Source organism: Drosophila miranda, chromosome 3 (genome assembly GCF_003369915.1).
Source record: "Drosophila miranda strain MSH22 chromosome 3, D.miranda_PacBio2.1, whole genome shotgun sequence".
NCBI lineage: Eukaryota > Metazoa > Arthropoda > Insecta > Diptera > Drosophilidae > Drosophila > Drosophila miranda.
In genome coordinates, this window is record NC_046676.1 from 16,367,980 (window position 1) to 16,384,937 (window position 16,958).

At 42.5% G+C, this 16,958-nt stretch overlaps 5 protein-coding genes and 1 non-coding gene across 6 annotated transcripts; 2 read left to right on the forward strand and 4 right to left on the reverse strand.

The window, feature by feature from the left end:
* Positions 1-4: 4 nt before the first annotated feature.
* On the reverse strand, positions 5-1,801 carry LOC108158047. The gene has a single exon (XM_017290192.1). It carries the CDS (start codon positions 1,799-1,801, stop codon positions 5-7), a length of 1,797 nt encoding a protein of 598 aa, XP_017145681.1.
* Positions 1,802-2,109: 308 nt separating this feature from the next.
* Positions 2,110-3,384, reverse strand: LOC108158046. Its single transcript, XM_017290191.1, has 2 exons — positions 2,617-3,384; positions 2,110-2,565 (listed from the first exon to the last, which is right to left on the reverse strand). The coding sequence occupies exons 1-2, from the start codon at positions 3,382-3,384 to the stop codon at positions 2,110-2,112; spliced, it is 1,224 nt and encodes a 407-aa protein (XP_017145680.1).
* A 2,056-nt stretch (positions 3,385-5,440) lies between these two features.
* Trnah-gug lies at positions 5,441-5,512 on the forward strand. The gene has a single exon. It is a non-coding gene; the product is annotated as a tRNA-His (tRNA).
* A 2,153-nt stretch (positions 5,513-7,665) lies between these two features.
* Positions 7,666-8,939, reverse strand: LOC108160621 (thioredoxin-related transmembrane protein 2 homolog). Its single transcript, XM_017294736.2, has one exon. It carries the CDS (start codon positions 8,817-8,819, stop codon positions 7,986-7,988), a length of 834 nt encoding a protein of 277 aa, XP_017150225.1. The 5' UTR covers positions 8,820-8,939; the 3' UTR covers positions 7,666-7,985.
* A 4,690-nt stretch (positions 8,940-13,629) lies between these two features.
* On the forward strand, positions 13,630-14,569 carry LOC108160868. The gene is made up of 3 exons (XM_017295130.2): positions 13,630-14,014; positions 14,072-14,206; positions 14,286-14,569. Exons 1-3 carry the CDS (start codon positions 13,891-13,893, stop codon positions 14,399-14,401), a joined length of 375 nt encoding a protein of 124 aa, XP_017150619.1. The 5' UTR covers positions 13,630-13,890; the 3' UTR covers positions 14,402-14,569.
* Positions 14,570-14,585: 16 nt separating this feature from the next.
* LOC108160867 (parkin coregulated gene protein homolog) lies at positions 14,586-16,958 on the reverse strand. The gene is made up of 5 exons (XM_017295128.2): positions 16,664-16,958; positions 16,402-16,577; positions 15,205-15,376; positions 14,911-15,060; positions 14,586-14,856 (listed from the first exon to the last, which is right to left on the reverse strand). The coding sequence occupies exons 1-5, from the start codon at positions 16,941-16,943 to the stop codon at positions 14,696-14,698; spliced, it is 939 nt and encodes a 312-aa protein (XP_017150617.1). The 5' UTR covers positions 16,944-16,958; the 3' UTR covers positions 14,586-14,695.

Here is a 16,958-nt window from a genome sequence, read left to right on the forward strand (position 1 = left end):
CATTTTAATTGTTTTGAAATATTGAGCAATTGAGCAGTTCCATGGTGAACACAGCAGCAGCTATTGCGCTCATCACCAGGAGATAAATGAAGGCAATGGCCAAATGCTGCATTCCAGCAGCGGTGTACTCCTGGGTGTCCGGGATGCGCTCCACGAGGCCTGCGTGCAGGGCAGCCTCAAAGCTGCTCCGGGCGTAGAAGTTGAGCAGCCCCGAGGAGTGGATGCGGAAGGTGAAGTACTCTATGTCCCGCCACAGAGACGAGTCCATTTGCATGGGAAAGGCCAGGTGATAGGAGCCAAAGCAGATGTTGCTCAGCTTGAAGCGGCGCTGCTTCAGGTGGCTTTGCTGCTCGTCGAGGAACTGCCAGCTATCCTCCGTGATGAAGTAGGCAAAGGAGCTGTTGAACCGCGTTTGATGCTGCGCGAAGATGCCAGCGTCCACCGGCCGCAACAGCTTGCGAAACTCCTCAGGCAGCTCCTGGTTAATCTCCAGCAGAAACTCCATCTCGTAGTCAATGATCATGACTGGCAACTGGGCCCGCACTATGTCGTCCATGGAGTTGATCTGGGCGTGGAATAGATTCACGGTAAGAATGCTGCCCAAAGTGGACGTGTAGTTGGCCGAAAGGAAGAATCCATGGAAGAACACCGTGAAGAGGAGCAGGAAACGCAGCAGGCTCGGCCGCTGAAGCTGCCCTTCAGTGGGCACATTGATAATGTAGCAGAACGAGCTTAGTACTACGGTATGGACACCGGTGGTGTGCCCGAACCTCTTGAGCCAGAACAGCTCAAGGAAGAGCAAAGCAAAGAATGAACCTATGACAAAGAACCAAACCGTCCAATCGAAGGGCTGTAGGGGGTAGAGATACGTGGAAACACTGTTGTATAAAGGCACCATCAGGCACCACTGCACCACATGCAGAGGGTAGGTTTTTTCCACTTCGTCGTCCGCCATGAACAGGGCATAGGCATGAGCGGAGAATTCCACCTGGCGATCCCGGACCAGCTGTAGGGCCTGTTTCATGTTGATCACATTCCCGCCGAGGGCGTCGGGTGGCAGGAACAGCTCCCCAAAGCTCCCATTGATGAACTGGACAAAGGTATCTATTATCCGGTAGGTGCTGCCATCGTAGTGGCCGCGGGACTCGAACAGATGCGGCAAGTCCTGGCGCAATGGTGTTGGGAAACGATACCCCCCCACATCCGAGCGGGCGTTCTGAATCTTCTTTGCGACTTCGGCAAAGAATTTCATGAAATCAGTGCGATTGATGAACTGCATGGATGGAAACTTCGCAACACCGTAGAGCTGATTGATTCCGTCCTCGGACTCGAAGTAGATCATCGAATTGAAGAACTGCTGGTCGTAAGCAAAGCGCAGGAGATCGTAAACCGGCTTCATGTCCTTACCCACCTTGTCCAACGTCATAATCATCGAGAAGTAGAAGTGGCGACCCAGCAGCACCTTTCTGAACACCTCCATTATGGGATCATCCACGCCCGTGGTGAACACGAAGCTTATATGGTTCCTTTTTGCCGGCGATCGATTCATTCGCATCTCCGTGTTGTTGTTTACCACTGTCTGGGTGGCGGACGCCCCGAATGCCTCATCGATGAGGCGAATGAACTGATCAATCTCGTCCACGCTCTGCTTCTGACTTACAAACCACACAATTTCCTGGAATACAGCCAAGCGAGCAAAGGGACTCAATAGGTTGTACATGTACCGCAGGTTCCAGCCATGTGTGGACTGAGCAGCGACCAGTGCCAGGAGAGCGACTCTTATCAGAGCCGATGACCACATGACTTGACCAATGAGGCTCCACGGGGTAATTGAATGGTACGCGGTTCGATTTGTTACGCAGGTTAGCCTCAGACTCAATTAGAAACTCCAATGGGAGTACTTGGGTCATGGCTCCCATGGCAGCAATTAAAACCGTGTAAAACAAGAAAATAATAAGCATTCTAATCGCATTCGAGCAGTGAGACAGTCATGCCTTGCATATCACCAGACCCCGTGAGTATTTCATGTCTCTGTTTAAGACCTTGGCCTCTTGTTGTGACAAAAAAAGATTAATTTCTATTTGATCAATATAATTGATAAGTAAATGGTCAACCGTAGCATTCAAAGCGATCGTACTGGACCCGCCTCGCCTTCCGCCGATGCACACATATCTCAATGCACCAGGCCAAAAAGCTCACGGGGAAGCCCACAACTAGCACCAACCAGGCTGTGGTAAAGAACTGCAGATCCAGCGGCTCCACAGGGTATGTGTCCAGAAAGATTTGGGCATAGCCGCCCCGCACGGCGTAGCGAAAGGCCACATCCTCCCAGTAGTTCCAGAGACCAGCCTGCCAGCTGTATAGAATGAAACGATCCAGCGCCAAAGCGAAGCTCGCGTTCCTTCGCATGGGAATCGCATTGAAGAGGCCGCCGAAGCACACACTGGACAAGCGGAAATAGGGCTGGATGAGGACGCGCTGTTGGCGGTTGAAGAACTTCCAGGTATCCTGGGTTACCACATAGGCATAGGACCGTGAGGGACTCGCCAGCAGGGTTTGGTAGTCCTGTCAGCTGCGCGAATCAAGCTGAGGCTCCAGCGAGGATGTGTCTACAACAGGGAGCGAGCGCAGTTCCTCCAGCAACGACTCCGGTAGAATGATGGGCAGCCGTGAGAAAATCAGATCCGACCAGGTATCAATTGGACGAGTGAACACCGGCTTCATATCGTAGGCTGTCATGTGGCTGGAGTGATAATTGTTGAGAATGAAGCCGAGGACGAACAGCAGCGTGTAGAACAAATTCACGCGCAATGAAGCCTGGCTCAACCTTAGATTCATGTTCATGTTGGGGCTGAACATCAGGATGGCCATGGCCTGAAGCATGTTCCTGGTAAAGGAGCGGGTCGCATTCGCCGATTCGCGCCAGTGCAGATATCTGAGCAGAAAAGCCACATAGAATATGGCAAGAAACAGGGTGGACCAGATGTATTTTCCCAGGGGCCAGATCACGTACATCCACTTGGGCAGCTCCGGGTCCAGCGGCACCATCACACAGCTCATCATCATCTCCAGCGGATAGCTGTACTGCGTTTCCTCGGCAAATTCCTCTTCCTCCATGGGTCTAATAAGAACCCCGTGCAGCGAAAAGTTGTATTGCCCATTGACAATGTCCTGCTCCACCACAGACTTCTTGGGCAAGCCCTCTATCTCGTCCAGCAGCAGTCGATAGCGATTCACCTCGGCAAAGTGTATTGCCATCTCCATGTAGGGCCCACAAAACAGCTGCTCCGCATAGTTGCTCTCATTGTAAACGAACGCGTGAGGGATGTCGAAGCTGTACGGCGACAGGATACTGTCAACAGCCTGCTCCGTATCCTTCAGCATTTTGTTCCCGACTATTCGTTCTGCCGTGCACCAAACCATATTTATAGCTAATGGTGCAGCAGCAGAGATAGCAAAAACGTGTCCATGCACTTGCTATCTGACTGCATTTTAGATCTTAATATGCATGAAAGTTATGATACATATGGTAAGACTTCAAAGTTCATCAGTGATTGTTGACTGTCACACAGTTTAATGACAGGTTTTTGTGTCATATCGATGCTTGTATAGATTGCAAGGACATACACGTGTAAAACCACCATATGGGCGACATGGCTGCAGGGAGGGAGTGTAAAATTATGTGCCACTCTTCACGAATGTAGTTGTAAGCACAGACGGGACGGTCCAGAGCCCAAACATCCGACCCTTTGCACACTTATTGGAGCGCGAGTGCTTTCCCACTCATATTTAATAAAAAGTGGTCAGTGGTCAGCTCTGCTTTTTCACATTTGAAAAAGCAGTTCATAAAAAATTCGCGCGAAAAATCCGTGTGTATTCTGTCTTTGTGAGGTTCTGGTTTTCTGGTTCCATGTAAATACTTTTCGGTAAAACGACGAGACCAGCCTTCATTCATTTATCCCACCCTTTCATGGGGAAAACTCGCGTTCACAAATAGCTTTCAAAATAAAAACAAAAGTGCCATTGAAATAATATTGTGCTTATGGGTAATTGCAAAATCGTTAAATGCTAAATTCTATGAAACTGGATTGTTCGAGTTTTGGTTGGAGGGATTCGGTTATTGCCAATCGAAACTTCTGAATGGGGATGTCGAATAAGGGAAAGTTCATGGATATGGATAGGGATACGTGCTGCATGCAAGCTTACTTTTTGATGGAAAATAGAATAGGTATTTGCGGGGAGTTTAAAAAGTATTAATTGCACTTGAAGCGGTTATTTAAAAATCCTATTCATGATTATCAGTCGAACATAAGGAGATAATAACCATATAGCATAGTAATTCATATTTTGTAGATGATAAGATTTGGCCTGTAAGCGTTTACTGATGTTCTTATCTCCTAGGGGTAGCAATTTTAGATAAGCGTCGCTTTCGAATCTAATAATTTTAGTTTTATAGGATGCGTGTATATACACATAATGTGTAAAATGCACAACACCTCTCATTATTATTCTGGAAAAGTCAATTATACAAATAACCCAGAGGGAAAGATCATCCACGCAGCTCATTAAACAGCCATTAATTCACCTAGAACTTGTTTTTGTTTTAAAAAAATATTTTTTTTTTTCAGGGACGGCAAATTTGTATGCGTAATGCAAATTTTGTCGAGATAGATGGAGCTATGGATGCGTTAATTATGAAAATTTGCACCTATGTGTGTCCCTAGGGATTATGTATAAATAATACAGTTGAGCCTGCCTAAGGTAGATTGAATATGGATCAGAGATACATAGAGTACATACATTTCTACTTATTTGGGTATTAGTGTTTTATACTAGTTTCAATACTATTTAACAATACAAAAAAAAAATGTAGAGAAAAATCAAATAAATGTACTCTTTTAGTGTCGGATGTTTTCAAATTTATTCATGGCTATTTTTAGAACTTTTTTGTTTCGGAAACACAGTCCTCTGTCTGTCGGCCTTTCCGGCACTGATTTCGATTGGATTCTGTTCTCCGAAAAACCACTGACAGCCGCATCAGCAACAATAATACATATAACAGCAGCGAAACACTGCTGAGAGCAAAGCGATTTTAAATGCTAAGCCAAGCACCGGTCCCTCCCATTCCTACCCCACCCCACCCCACCTACCCACCTACTGTACTTTCCGGACCCATTGCAAACTGAAATTAATTTATGATCCAAAATCTCGTTTATCGGCTGTTGCTGGGTCGGTCTCTGGGTTTGTCCGTCTTGGTGGTCGGTCGGTGGGGTTTCGTTAGACTTTCACTGGTTGCTACTGCTCTTGTGATTGGTGTTTTGAGAGGAGTCGTTGCTCCATAAACATTTCGGAGAGCAAGAACTGCAAGTAAGTGGGGCCGCCGCTCTACTTATGTAGCTCTTGTGCGCTATTTGCAGCGCTACTTTCAAGTGTCTTCGTAGCCGTGATCGTCTAGTGGTTAGGACCCCACGTTGTGGCCGTGGTAACCCAGGTTCGAATCCTGGTCACGGCAATGCTGCATAATGCATTGTCACGGAGAGGACATCTTTTTTCGTTTACTTTTTTTTTTATTACTTTCGGATGGTTTATAATATTTACACTTTTAAATCTTTTACTGAGATTAGCTACTATGGGCTGTGTATGGTTTATTGGTGGCATTGTGTGAATCGAGGAATGAAGCACCTGTTCCTGGACTGCTTTTCGTCCTTAGCTGCGGCAATTTCCCGTGGCTTGCCACTCCAACGGCGGCTGGCATTGACTGGAATTTTAATTTAATTGTCAGCAATTGACAGAAATACACAAAATCCACTTCGGAGTGTCGACCAAACGATATTAAGACGCCAGCAGCTGGTGTTGACATAAAAACGCAATAAAAATACGTCCCGTCCTCAAAACGAATCGAAACGAAACGAGTGAGATCGTATGGCCAATGGAAAGTCGAAGCTCGAATACCCTTTTGTGGAGAACGCCCTTAAGACGCAGAGCACACTCTTACAATAGATTGAATTGCTCCTAAGCCAACTACAACGTATGCTTATAATTCACATCTGACTTTTCAGGAACATTTTCATGATATTCTGCGAATACCTACTCCTCAATGAAAAAGAGAGTAGGGTATCGTCGGAAAAATCACTTAAAATCAATTGAATGTGACCAACAGTGTTTGGCTGTACCAATGACGAGAATTACAGTGAAAATATCGACGACAATGCGTTCTGTTGGCGTTGTGCAGCCACAGCTTATTGGATTTTCGCCGTGAGAAGCTGTTGACAACATTTGTTAGTCACTATTGGAGCAGGGGGCTTCCGACAGTGACAGTTGGTATGAGGAAGCACTGATTAAACACAGGGACATAAGCCTCTATAATTGTCCGAAAGTCCTGCGGTTGGAAACGCTTGTCTTCCACAGCACGTCTTATTGAAATCGAACATTTGCGTAAATAACCGCTCACGCACATGCAAGTGGGAGACAATTATGTATATTATTTACCAAACACAATACACAAGAGCACAATGGAATGGCCGTTTCCCTGCCGTTCCAATGAAAATAAAGCAAAAATACAAATATTAACCGCAAAAGCGATGCTCCCATCTGCCATTTTGTCCCTTGGCTCCATCCTCCTTTTGGATGTGACGTGGGTGTGTGCAGTCGCCTGTATTTATGCATTTATAGTCGTTCATCTGTGGGTGTACGAGTATGCATATTGAATGGATAAAGGGGATTTGCGTTTATTACGTACTGGGTCTGGCCCGGTTACTCGCCTGACTGTGGGTGGGGCCGCCGCCGCCATCTACCACCCAATGGTGGCAACACGCAGGAAACATTTTTGTTGTGCCATTTCCATTGTTATACATTTTCGTTTTACATACACGCAGCAATAACGGGCACACCAACCCCTTCCATTGTATATTTTATAAACAAGAGCAGATAGGCTTTCGCCTGATGTTTACCCAAATAATTGGCACTTCACAATAACTTCAGTTTGACAAAGCTTAGCAAACATCACTACTTTCCTTACCATAACATGCATATATGCATTTCCATTCTGGCGTAACGTTTTCAAAGAGTTTCACATGCAATTATCTATCAATTGTTTGAATAAGTTAACATTTAATAAATTTTAAAAATATTATCTTTAAAAAATTATATGGAAATGTGTTTTTATTGACTTTAAATATTTTTTGGCATGGTGGTTCTTTTTGGTTCTGCCCAACTATTTTATTTTAAATATAATTAACCGACAATTGAATGCAACGATTTTTAGCAAAGGCACGAACCTTCGGCTTTTAGCGTAGCTCCACACCAATATACATTTGTATATCGATAACTTTCAACCAAAAATGCACAAATCTTATAGAAAATGTATATTTAAATAATATTAAATAATTTCACTAAAAATGCTACATCAAAAATGTTTCTTGAACCGTACTTAATAAAATTGCAGGGGTTTTTTGAGCATTTACTACTATTTGATTTTAATGATTTAATTTTTGCCAAACATTCATTATAAGAAATTTTACTTTATCTATCCAAAAAATAACCCTAAACTATTCCTCTAGTAGCTCAAATCCCTTCCAGATGTAGACTTCGGCGTTGGGAAACTGACAACGGGAAATGGTCACTTAAGTTAATTGGCTAAAATAGCAGACAATGAAAGAACAGAAATTAAACATACTCCGTTTACTCATTTCACAATTTGAATACATTTGATTAGCTACAAATTAAAAATGCATATGCATCAACTACATAAATGTTATTCATAAAATGGCAACGTATGCTAGTACACGATTCAGTGACAAGTAGTTTCAATTATTAGTGTAATTGTACGTGTCCTCGAGGCGATGGCAGCGACGTCGTGTTGTGCGACGATCACAAATTGAAAACGGTGGCGGGCACCCAATAAATAAAAATGAACTAAAAACTAGATAATAAAAAAAATTTTAGCACGTGCACGTAGAAATGAGATTGATGGCGGGTAGCAGTGATTACTGCGACTTCTTAGACTCCAAAGGAGACGTCGTCTTCTTGGCAGATTCCGGCAACCGCTCCATAGCCTGCTTGTATAGCTGGTTCAGTCCAAATGTGGCACGTACATTGTCGCTGGAGAAGAAGAACTTTTGCAGCTTGCCCTTGTTATCCACGCAGGGGCGACGATCCACTTCTTTTCCCTGCTGGAACAACACAACTGTGGGCAACTGGCGGGAGAAGCTGCTGTCCGAAATGCGATACTTTTGGGCCACATCCGGAAAACGGCCAATGTCAATCTTTCCAAATCTCAAATACTCAGCGTTGTACTCGTGGGAGAGTTCTGCAAACACGGGGGCGAAGTTGACACAGCTCGGATTCCAAACGGTATAGAAGCAAATCAACCAACTGGTGCGCTTGTCCCTCACCAGCTCCTCCTCGAACACCTGGGAATTGCGGAAGTAGGTGATGTGCTCGGGTCCTCGATACGACGGCTCCGGCAGAACCATGCCAACCAGCACGCACATCAGAAGGAAGCCCAGGCCAAAGCGAAAGTCCGCGTAGCCCCAGAGTATGGCATTGGCCACCTTTGTGTAGAGGAACGACGACGACAGATAGTTAATCATGGTGACGCTGCCGGTTTTGCGCGACCGTATCATTACGACGATAAGTAAGAAGAACAGTATCTCTGCCTCGCGGCTGTCCAGATCGCAGACATCGTCCTCTTCGCCAACGTTGAAGATGCGGGTGCATATAAACTTTGTCTTCTTCGCCAGCAAATACGAGAGGGCCATCAATATATTCACCCAGTAGTAGGGCAATGCGAGTGTTCCTAGCTGCTTCTTCCACGTCATCGTATGTGCTTGCCTTGGCCGATGTAGGTTATGCTTTTTTTAATTAACAATTTCCCGTGATTTTCTTTTTCTCAATTTCGACAGTGTTGTTGTTGTTGTTAAAATTAGTTGTTGTTGTTAGCAGTGTGACCGCTCACCCCTATCGATATCAACCTCTCAGTTGTTAAAATTAGTTGTTGTTGTTAGCAGTGTGACCGCTCACCCCTATCGATATCAACCTCTCAGTTGTTAAAATGAGTTGTTGTTGTTAGCAGTGTGACCGCTCACCCCTATCGATATCAACCTCTCAGTGTTGTTAAAATTAGTTGTTGTTGTTAGCAGTGTGACCGCTCACCCCTATCGATATCAACCAAGCTCTGCTTTACATATTCCTCGTTTTTGATATTCCGTTGAATATTACTAGCTATATAGAACATTTGGCCGTGCCCACATAATTTTAGCCCATTGATGAATCAATTTTCTACACAATTGGTTAGTTTTAAGTCCTTGCTTTTATTGTATTTTGACTAAAACAAGGTTTAAACAAAATAGTTCAACAAAAATTCAGTCGCAATGTTGCTGGTATTTTAAGACATGATGCGTGTATAGGCCTTTGTACACCCTATTTTGTTAATTTTATATGAAGATCAAACGTAATTTATTAAGACCTTTTCTCAAATTGATATTCTTTAGACATATTCAAGTACATTATTAGTATCTTGTATATATTTATGTCGATCCTGATACCTACTGAGCCTTGGAAGACAAACATATTCACAATTCTATAACATCCATTTTCCCCAGGGTATGTGTGCATGGAATTAGCAACATGTTTGTGTTTGGAATGAGACTCATTGTTGCAATAGCAAAACTGCGGCGAATCGGGTATTGCCTATATTTCAAGCTATAGATGCCCACTTAGCTTTATCCCATAGATAAATGCATTTTCTACAAGATTGCTTCTTTTAATAACCTTTACGTAATTTATTTTGACTAAAATACGGTTTTCAAGTAAATGTTGCCGCAACAGTGTGTATGGAATGTGCAACATTGTGTATGGAACGAGACTCATTGTTGCTAAAGCGAAACTGCGGCGAACTGCGGCGAACTGCGGCGAACTGCGGCGAACTGCGGCGAACTCAAATTCGATTCAAAAAACGACCAATTCTTTGTTCCGTTGAATAATACTATCTATATGGAACATTTAGCCATGCCCACTCAATTTTGTACGATTGATGAATCAATTCTATACATGATTGGCCTATTCGAAATACTTGCTTTTATTGGATTTCTATATAACATTGAAAATTAAATTAATATTAAATGTCAGCGATGTTTTTTGAACTAGAGTTGGAGAACTATCGATTGCACTGTCGATGTTTTCGAAAACCTATCGTCTACTATCGATGGTGCCCACTATCGACAGCAGTGTGACCGCGGACTTATCGTTAAAATATATCGTCCCACAGAAAGATTTCAAAATATACCATCTCATTTAAAAAATCTACCGTATACTGACGAATTCAAGTTCTATTATTCATATTCCTCGTTTTTGATATTCCGTTGAATATTACTAGCTATATAGAACATTTAGCCGTGCCCACATAATTTTAGCCCATTGATGAATCAATTTTCTAATTGACTGTTGTATTCTTAATACTTGCTTTTATTGCATTTTGCGTAAAAAGAGGTTTTAGCGAAATAAGTCAAACAAAAAGCAAGTAGCGAAATAGGTCAATCAAGACAAACGAAAAAGGAAATTCGTTCATATTGCTCAATTTTAATATTCCATTGAATAATGCTGACTAACTAAATTTCTCAGCAATGCCCACATAGTTTTATTCCATTAATGAATCAATTTTCTACAAGATTGGTTAGTTTTTAATCCTTGCTTTTATTGTATTTATTGTAAAAAAAGGTTTAAACGAAAAAGTTCAACAAAAAAAGAGTCGCTATATTGCGTGTAAGCCGTATATAGGCCTTTCTATACCCTATTTTGTTAATTTTATATGAAAGTATATATATTGATATGAAGATAAAACGTAACTAATAAAGACCTTTTCTCAAATTGACATTTCTTAGACATATTCATGTATATGATGAGTGTTTTGTATATATATCTCGATCCTGATACCTATTCATGGTCCCTACAAGAAGACAATAAGCTTTAAAATATCGTTGAAATAATGAAAACAATATTAAATAATATTGAATTATATTAAAATATATTTAAAATTAATTGTTTTTGCCTGGGATGACAAACATATTCAGAATTCTATAACATCCATTTCCCCCAGGGTATGTGTGCATGGAATTAGCAACATGTTTGTGTATGGAACGAGACTCATTGCTGCTAAAGCGAACTGCGGCGACCTGCGGCGAACTGCGGCGAACTCAAATTCGATTCAAAAAACGACCAATTCCTCATATTCTATGTTCCGTTGAATAATACTATCTATATGGAACATTTAGCCACGCCCACTCAATTTTGTACGATTGATGAATCAATTCTATACATGATTGGCCTATTCGAAATACTTGCTTTTATTGGATTTCTATATAACATTGAAAATTAAATTGATAGATTGATGAAATTGAAAAAATACCATGGGAGCGCGGCGAAAACCAGTATTTCTACAGTATGACCCTCAGAACAGCACCGAAACATACCGTCTCATTTTGAAAATATACCGTAAATATACTGACAAATTCAAGTTATATTTTATAAATTCCTCGTTTTTGATATTCCGTGGAATATTCTCAGCTATATAGAACATTTAGCCATGCCCACATAATTTAATACGATTGGTGAATCAATTTTCTACTAGATAGGCTAATTTAAAGTTCCGATCTTTATTGAATGGTTTATAAAATAAAGTTTGAACAAAAGAGGTCAACAACAATTTCGACAAAAGTAATTATTTTACATGGTAACTATACTATATCTACATAATAGCTACATGTTAACTACATTTGTATGTAAATATAAAAACCGAGACATGCAATGGAAATGTGCACATTTTTACAAGTATGGCCGACAACACTTTGAAAAAATTAAGGGTTTAATGGCAAACGATCCAGAATTGGTTGTTGATCACGAACTTACAACCGCTATGGACTAGAAAATGGCTCTAAATGGCATTTCTACATTTCTATAAAATACTAGAAAATACTATTAAGAGTATACAAATTTGCATGGTAAATTGGCAGTACGCCATCAAAATTCATATTCCTCGATTTAAACATTATTACTAGATAAATATATCCCTCATCCCTGAACACAGAATTTTAGATATGACTTCTTATTTGATTGTGGTTAAATAATGATTAAATAAAATCGGTCAACAAAAAATAAAAGCATGAAAGTGAGAGTATGTGAAAAAGGTATACACTACAACGGAAAACGCACAGCAACACTACAAGCTAGTATTGTAAGCTGCTCGCAATAGTATGGCGCGAAGCAGTTGTCGATAACATTAGAATTTAAATCAAATCTTCAGTTAAAAAATGTTTCTTACTGCATATGTTATTTATTCTGCTTGAAATTGTTACGTCAGATTTTTGCAAGAGTCATTGACGGCTCGTTGAACTTTGCTGGGAAGGTCTCTCGAAGAATAACAGATGACCGGGATATTCATTATCAGAACACACGCCAGCCGAATTTATAACAAAAAAATTGTAATCAGTAAAACTCACTGACTCTACGTGATCATAGGCAGACGCTCGTGGCTGCAGACACTCTCATAATCAATTAAAAATTTTTATTTCGGGCCTCCTTTTTTGATTTTTTGTCAAATTATACCAACAAGCGTGTTTGAAATGATTGCATGAATTAGAAACACACATTACAGAGTATTGCTTGAGCTATCTGCATCTTGACTTGCTGGGAACATTGTGTAAAGATTAAATTTTATAGTAAACACATTTCGCGTCACACAATTAAATGATTTATTTCTGATTGTATTCTTGTGATCGCGGGTCATGGAGATCGAACCTCCCACTCATGTATATACTGGTTTTACTGCTCTACATTGTATAGCATTGTTTACTGATTATATTAGAAACATGGTGGTACGAAAAATGCCTTTCCGCTTACCCTTAAAAAATGTTGTAGCAGTACAAATGCTTCATGAAAAGTGCATACGCACCGAGGTGAGGAGGTTATATTATATATTTATGGATTCTTATTGTCAACAATATAAATATTCTAGTGAAAATATAAATAAACAACCTGCACTTAGGTCAGTTTTTAATATTATCAGAAACGTCCCAGACCTTATACGTTTACTATTCTAGTATATATTTCAATGTGACTCAAACCGGTTTTAGCTGCCTCGTTATTGAGCTTTAGAGCCTTAGATTAACGTATCTTCATGGTCAACGAAGATGTGCTCTCTAATCCTTTGGTTTGATGGGGAGATGTATATACTCGTAAAGCCCAGATTCGCATCAAAATCGTTATCCGATTATCGAAATATCTGGCCAAAACAGGGCCTCTTTCTCTGTGCCACACATATTCGCTGACGCCTTGAAAAATCACTGGTAGCTGAAACAAATAGACCTCACCTCAAGACTAGCTAGTCAAAACAAAAACAAAACCAAAAACAAAACCAAAACAAGAGCAAGAGCAAAGGCAGCTGATAACTAGACGAAAGCAAAATGGCGATCGATCGCTTGCCGGTGCTATCAGGGCAACCTGATCTCCCGTCTCTCTAACAGGTCCACATTTCGCTTATCGCCATAGAAGAGCCTCGATTCCGATTCCGATTCAGATTCAGAAGCTCTGAACACGCGGTCTATAAATTGCAATGGATTCGAAGCGGCAAACTCAGTTCAGTTCTGAACCTTGTGCCGTGTGCTTTCGTCGGGAGCTAATAAAAATTTTCGTTGATCATCGAGAAAAACCAATCAGACAGTTTTGGCATTAAATGCCCTGTGGTCTAAGACAAATTGTGCTAATATTGAATTGAATTTAATTGGCTCTAGTTTGAAGCAAATTTATATTCGACCAAAGAAGTTCTTGGAAATATTTCGACAAAGCGAAGTATTCCCGATTACCCAACTCGCCGCCGACTTTGATTTTTGTCTTTGAATGCTGCTCCAGCAGACCGAAAATTCCACCAAGTTCAATCAGCATTTCACAGAGTGCTGGAATCAGTTAAGCCTGCAGAGAAGGTCCGACATATTATCCGTTCTCAGCACCATATCCTTCAGCGGTTAGTAACTCCCAGGACTCCTAGAGCTCCATCTCTTAATGCATCCTATCCCAACAGCTGCTAAGATGGCCACCATGCCCCAGGGTGCATTTGCCGCCTGCAAGATTCGCCAGCAATTCAACGAGCGCGAGATGATCGTCTCCCGCATGAGATCTGGGACAGATAAGACTGCAGTTGACAACAACACAGCTCGTGAGTACAGGGACCAATAGGTCACTTGTATTGCCCAGCAATTCTTTCCCTCTCTCTACACTCTGTTCTCTGCTTCCAGAACGGGAATACTCTCCGGTCAAGTATAATGACAAGCTAATGAACTCTATTTGGGGCCTCTACAACCGTTACTCGCCGCACAACGTCAAGAAGAACGAGTACGCTCCCACCAAATAAGACCCTATCGCAGGCGCAGCAGCTTTGCTTATAAGGAAGCTGTTCTGCCGTGTCGCTGCCTATACCCTTTCTAGGTATAGGCCGACACAATCATATATATATATGAACTCAACTATATATACACACTACTTATATATCCCCCTTAACCTGCGCATGAAAAATTAACCCCAAAAAAAGGTAATCCTTGGTAACAAAATTGAATTTAATTAATCACATCTACTTTGATGCTGTAATATATAAATTACAATAAATACTTATGATGCAAAAAGAGCAAGGCATAAGGGCGGTGCACACTCAATTTAAATAGCACGACTCGTAGGTCGGCACCATGTACTTGATATTTATGAAGGCATCCTCGCCGCCATGGAGCTCCAGCACCTGGAGCGTCTCATCGATCAGATCGCCAAGGTTGAGGTTGTTCTTCTGGGCATAGTCGATCTCGTCGCCACAGTTTACTGCAGGGGAAATTCGGTATTTCGGTAAATGGATATCCAGTCAGGGGCACTTACAGTTTTTCACTTTGAAAGCGTTAAACATTGGCAGCAATTGTCTGTAGAAGGGCACCAGGGCCGGACCCACCTGGTCCGAGGACATCACCAGTTGTTGTATTATCTTCAGTGTCGTACACATTACCTCCAAATTCCGTGTGCTCAATGCGTCTGAAATGGCGGTGGGATGGAACGAAGCCAGGCGAAAGTTCGGGGAACGACTAAGGTGCAAATTAAACGAAAAAAGTTCGAGGCATTTGCGTGCCAGGCAAATCTAGTTTGCCCTCACCCCTCGCCTCGCCCCCAGGTACTCACTCTTCAGAGGCAATATTAATTGCGGTATTACGGTGTGTATTTTCTCTCCGCCCGCAAGCAGCAGATCCGTCACTCCCTGGCGGGCATAGGTCTTGTACGGATGCTTCGTCTCGGCCAGTCCATCGAAAAAGAGCGGTAGATAGAGACTGTAGTCCAGCTTGTCGATGTCCAACTGGGGGGCAAAAACCAGAGCAGTATTTCGATTTGAATTGATTCAGAGTCTGAAGGTGGAAAAGGCTTCACACCAAAGTTCGAAGTTCGCCAGTTCCCTGGCAAGTGAAAATGTGCACGCTAGGCTTGTTACGTTCTATAACGTTTCAGTTCTGATTTCTATTAAGATGCCGTATCTTTGTTTACTTTGCTAATGGAAATTTTTTATAATAAATAGCAAAATGTACACCCTGTCTAACCTTTACGTATAGTATAATTTTGTTTTATCAACGTGTAGGGACTCGGGACCTCATGTTATTCTACTGATCAGAACAGTGACGATCGGTACCAGTATCGGTAATCATAGGACTGCACATTTATCTTTTTAGCTGTCAATTTCCATCACAACTGCGTGAACTCTTATGGGCCTGACCTTCAACCCAAATGACGCAAATGATATATACTCGTATGTAGCAATGCCAGTCACACATCACTCATGTGCACAGGAGCCGTCACGGAGGCAGTTTGGCCTGGATAAACAAACGCACCACTTAAAAGCGAATCCATGTTATATCTCTAACCAAAAGACACCCAAGGCCTGTGACATTGAAACAACAAGAACGGGTCACACACACACACACACACATCAAATGTGGATCCTCCGCCTAAAATACACCTGCACCTACACCTCACCTACACCTACACCTATTATATTCTAGTATTTTCTGCCGGTCTGACTGATTGACACTTGGACGGCGCGACGTTTTGAATGTCAGCAATCTGAATCCGGCCGGAATCGTTCGCCTCCTTCTGCTTCTCCTTCTCCTTACCGGCCCGTCAGCTGTGCGACTGTTCTACTGACTCCGGAAATAGACAATGGCATATTATTTGCACGCTGGTGTTCTTAGCTGCAGCTTTAGCTTACACTTGAAATAATTGGACACGCAGGTGTACGGATTTAAGGCGAAACTAAAATATCGGCTAGGTCACTGAGTTCTGGGTTGGGTACCCCCGTGTATCCCAGCTTCAGTGTCCCGTAACACTCACCGTCCATCCAATCTTATCGCCACCGCAGAGGTACTCCATTTTGATGGGCAAGTCACCGCGATCGAAGTACATTCGAAACAGAGTGCCCCGCCCAGAGTCGGTACCTGGGGGGCCAGCATTGAAGCCGCCCATTCGTAGGTTGAGCGTGGAAATGGATTTTTGCTGCTTTTTTAGGCCTACACGACAATCAGGTGTCATTAGGGAAACAAACAATATGTAAGTAAATGGATGGTGTGGAGTCTAGACTCTAGACACTACGCACATTTCGGATTTGGAGCCCGCCCCCTCGCACTTGCCGTTGTCGCTGTGGTTTCGTGTATTGGCCCGTTGATGACAACGGTATTTTTCTGCTGCGACTGTATGGAAAAGGGCGGCACATAACGGGGTCGCACCGCCGCCCCGTGGATGCCACTAAGTGGACGTAATTGCGGTGGATTAGCCGACTTGGAGCGATGTTTCAGCGATATGGCGGTGGCATGGTAGTCGTGCGACGGCCGCGTTCCGTACGCGTGGGCGGTGGATATGCGTGCCGTTTGAGCCATTTTCCGTACAACTTC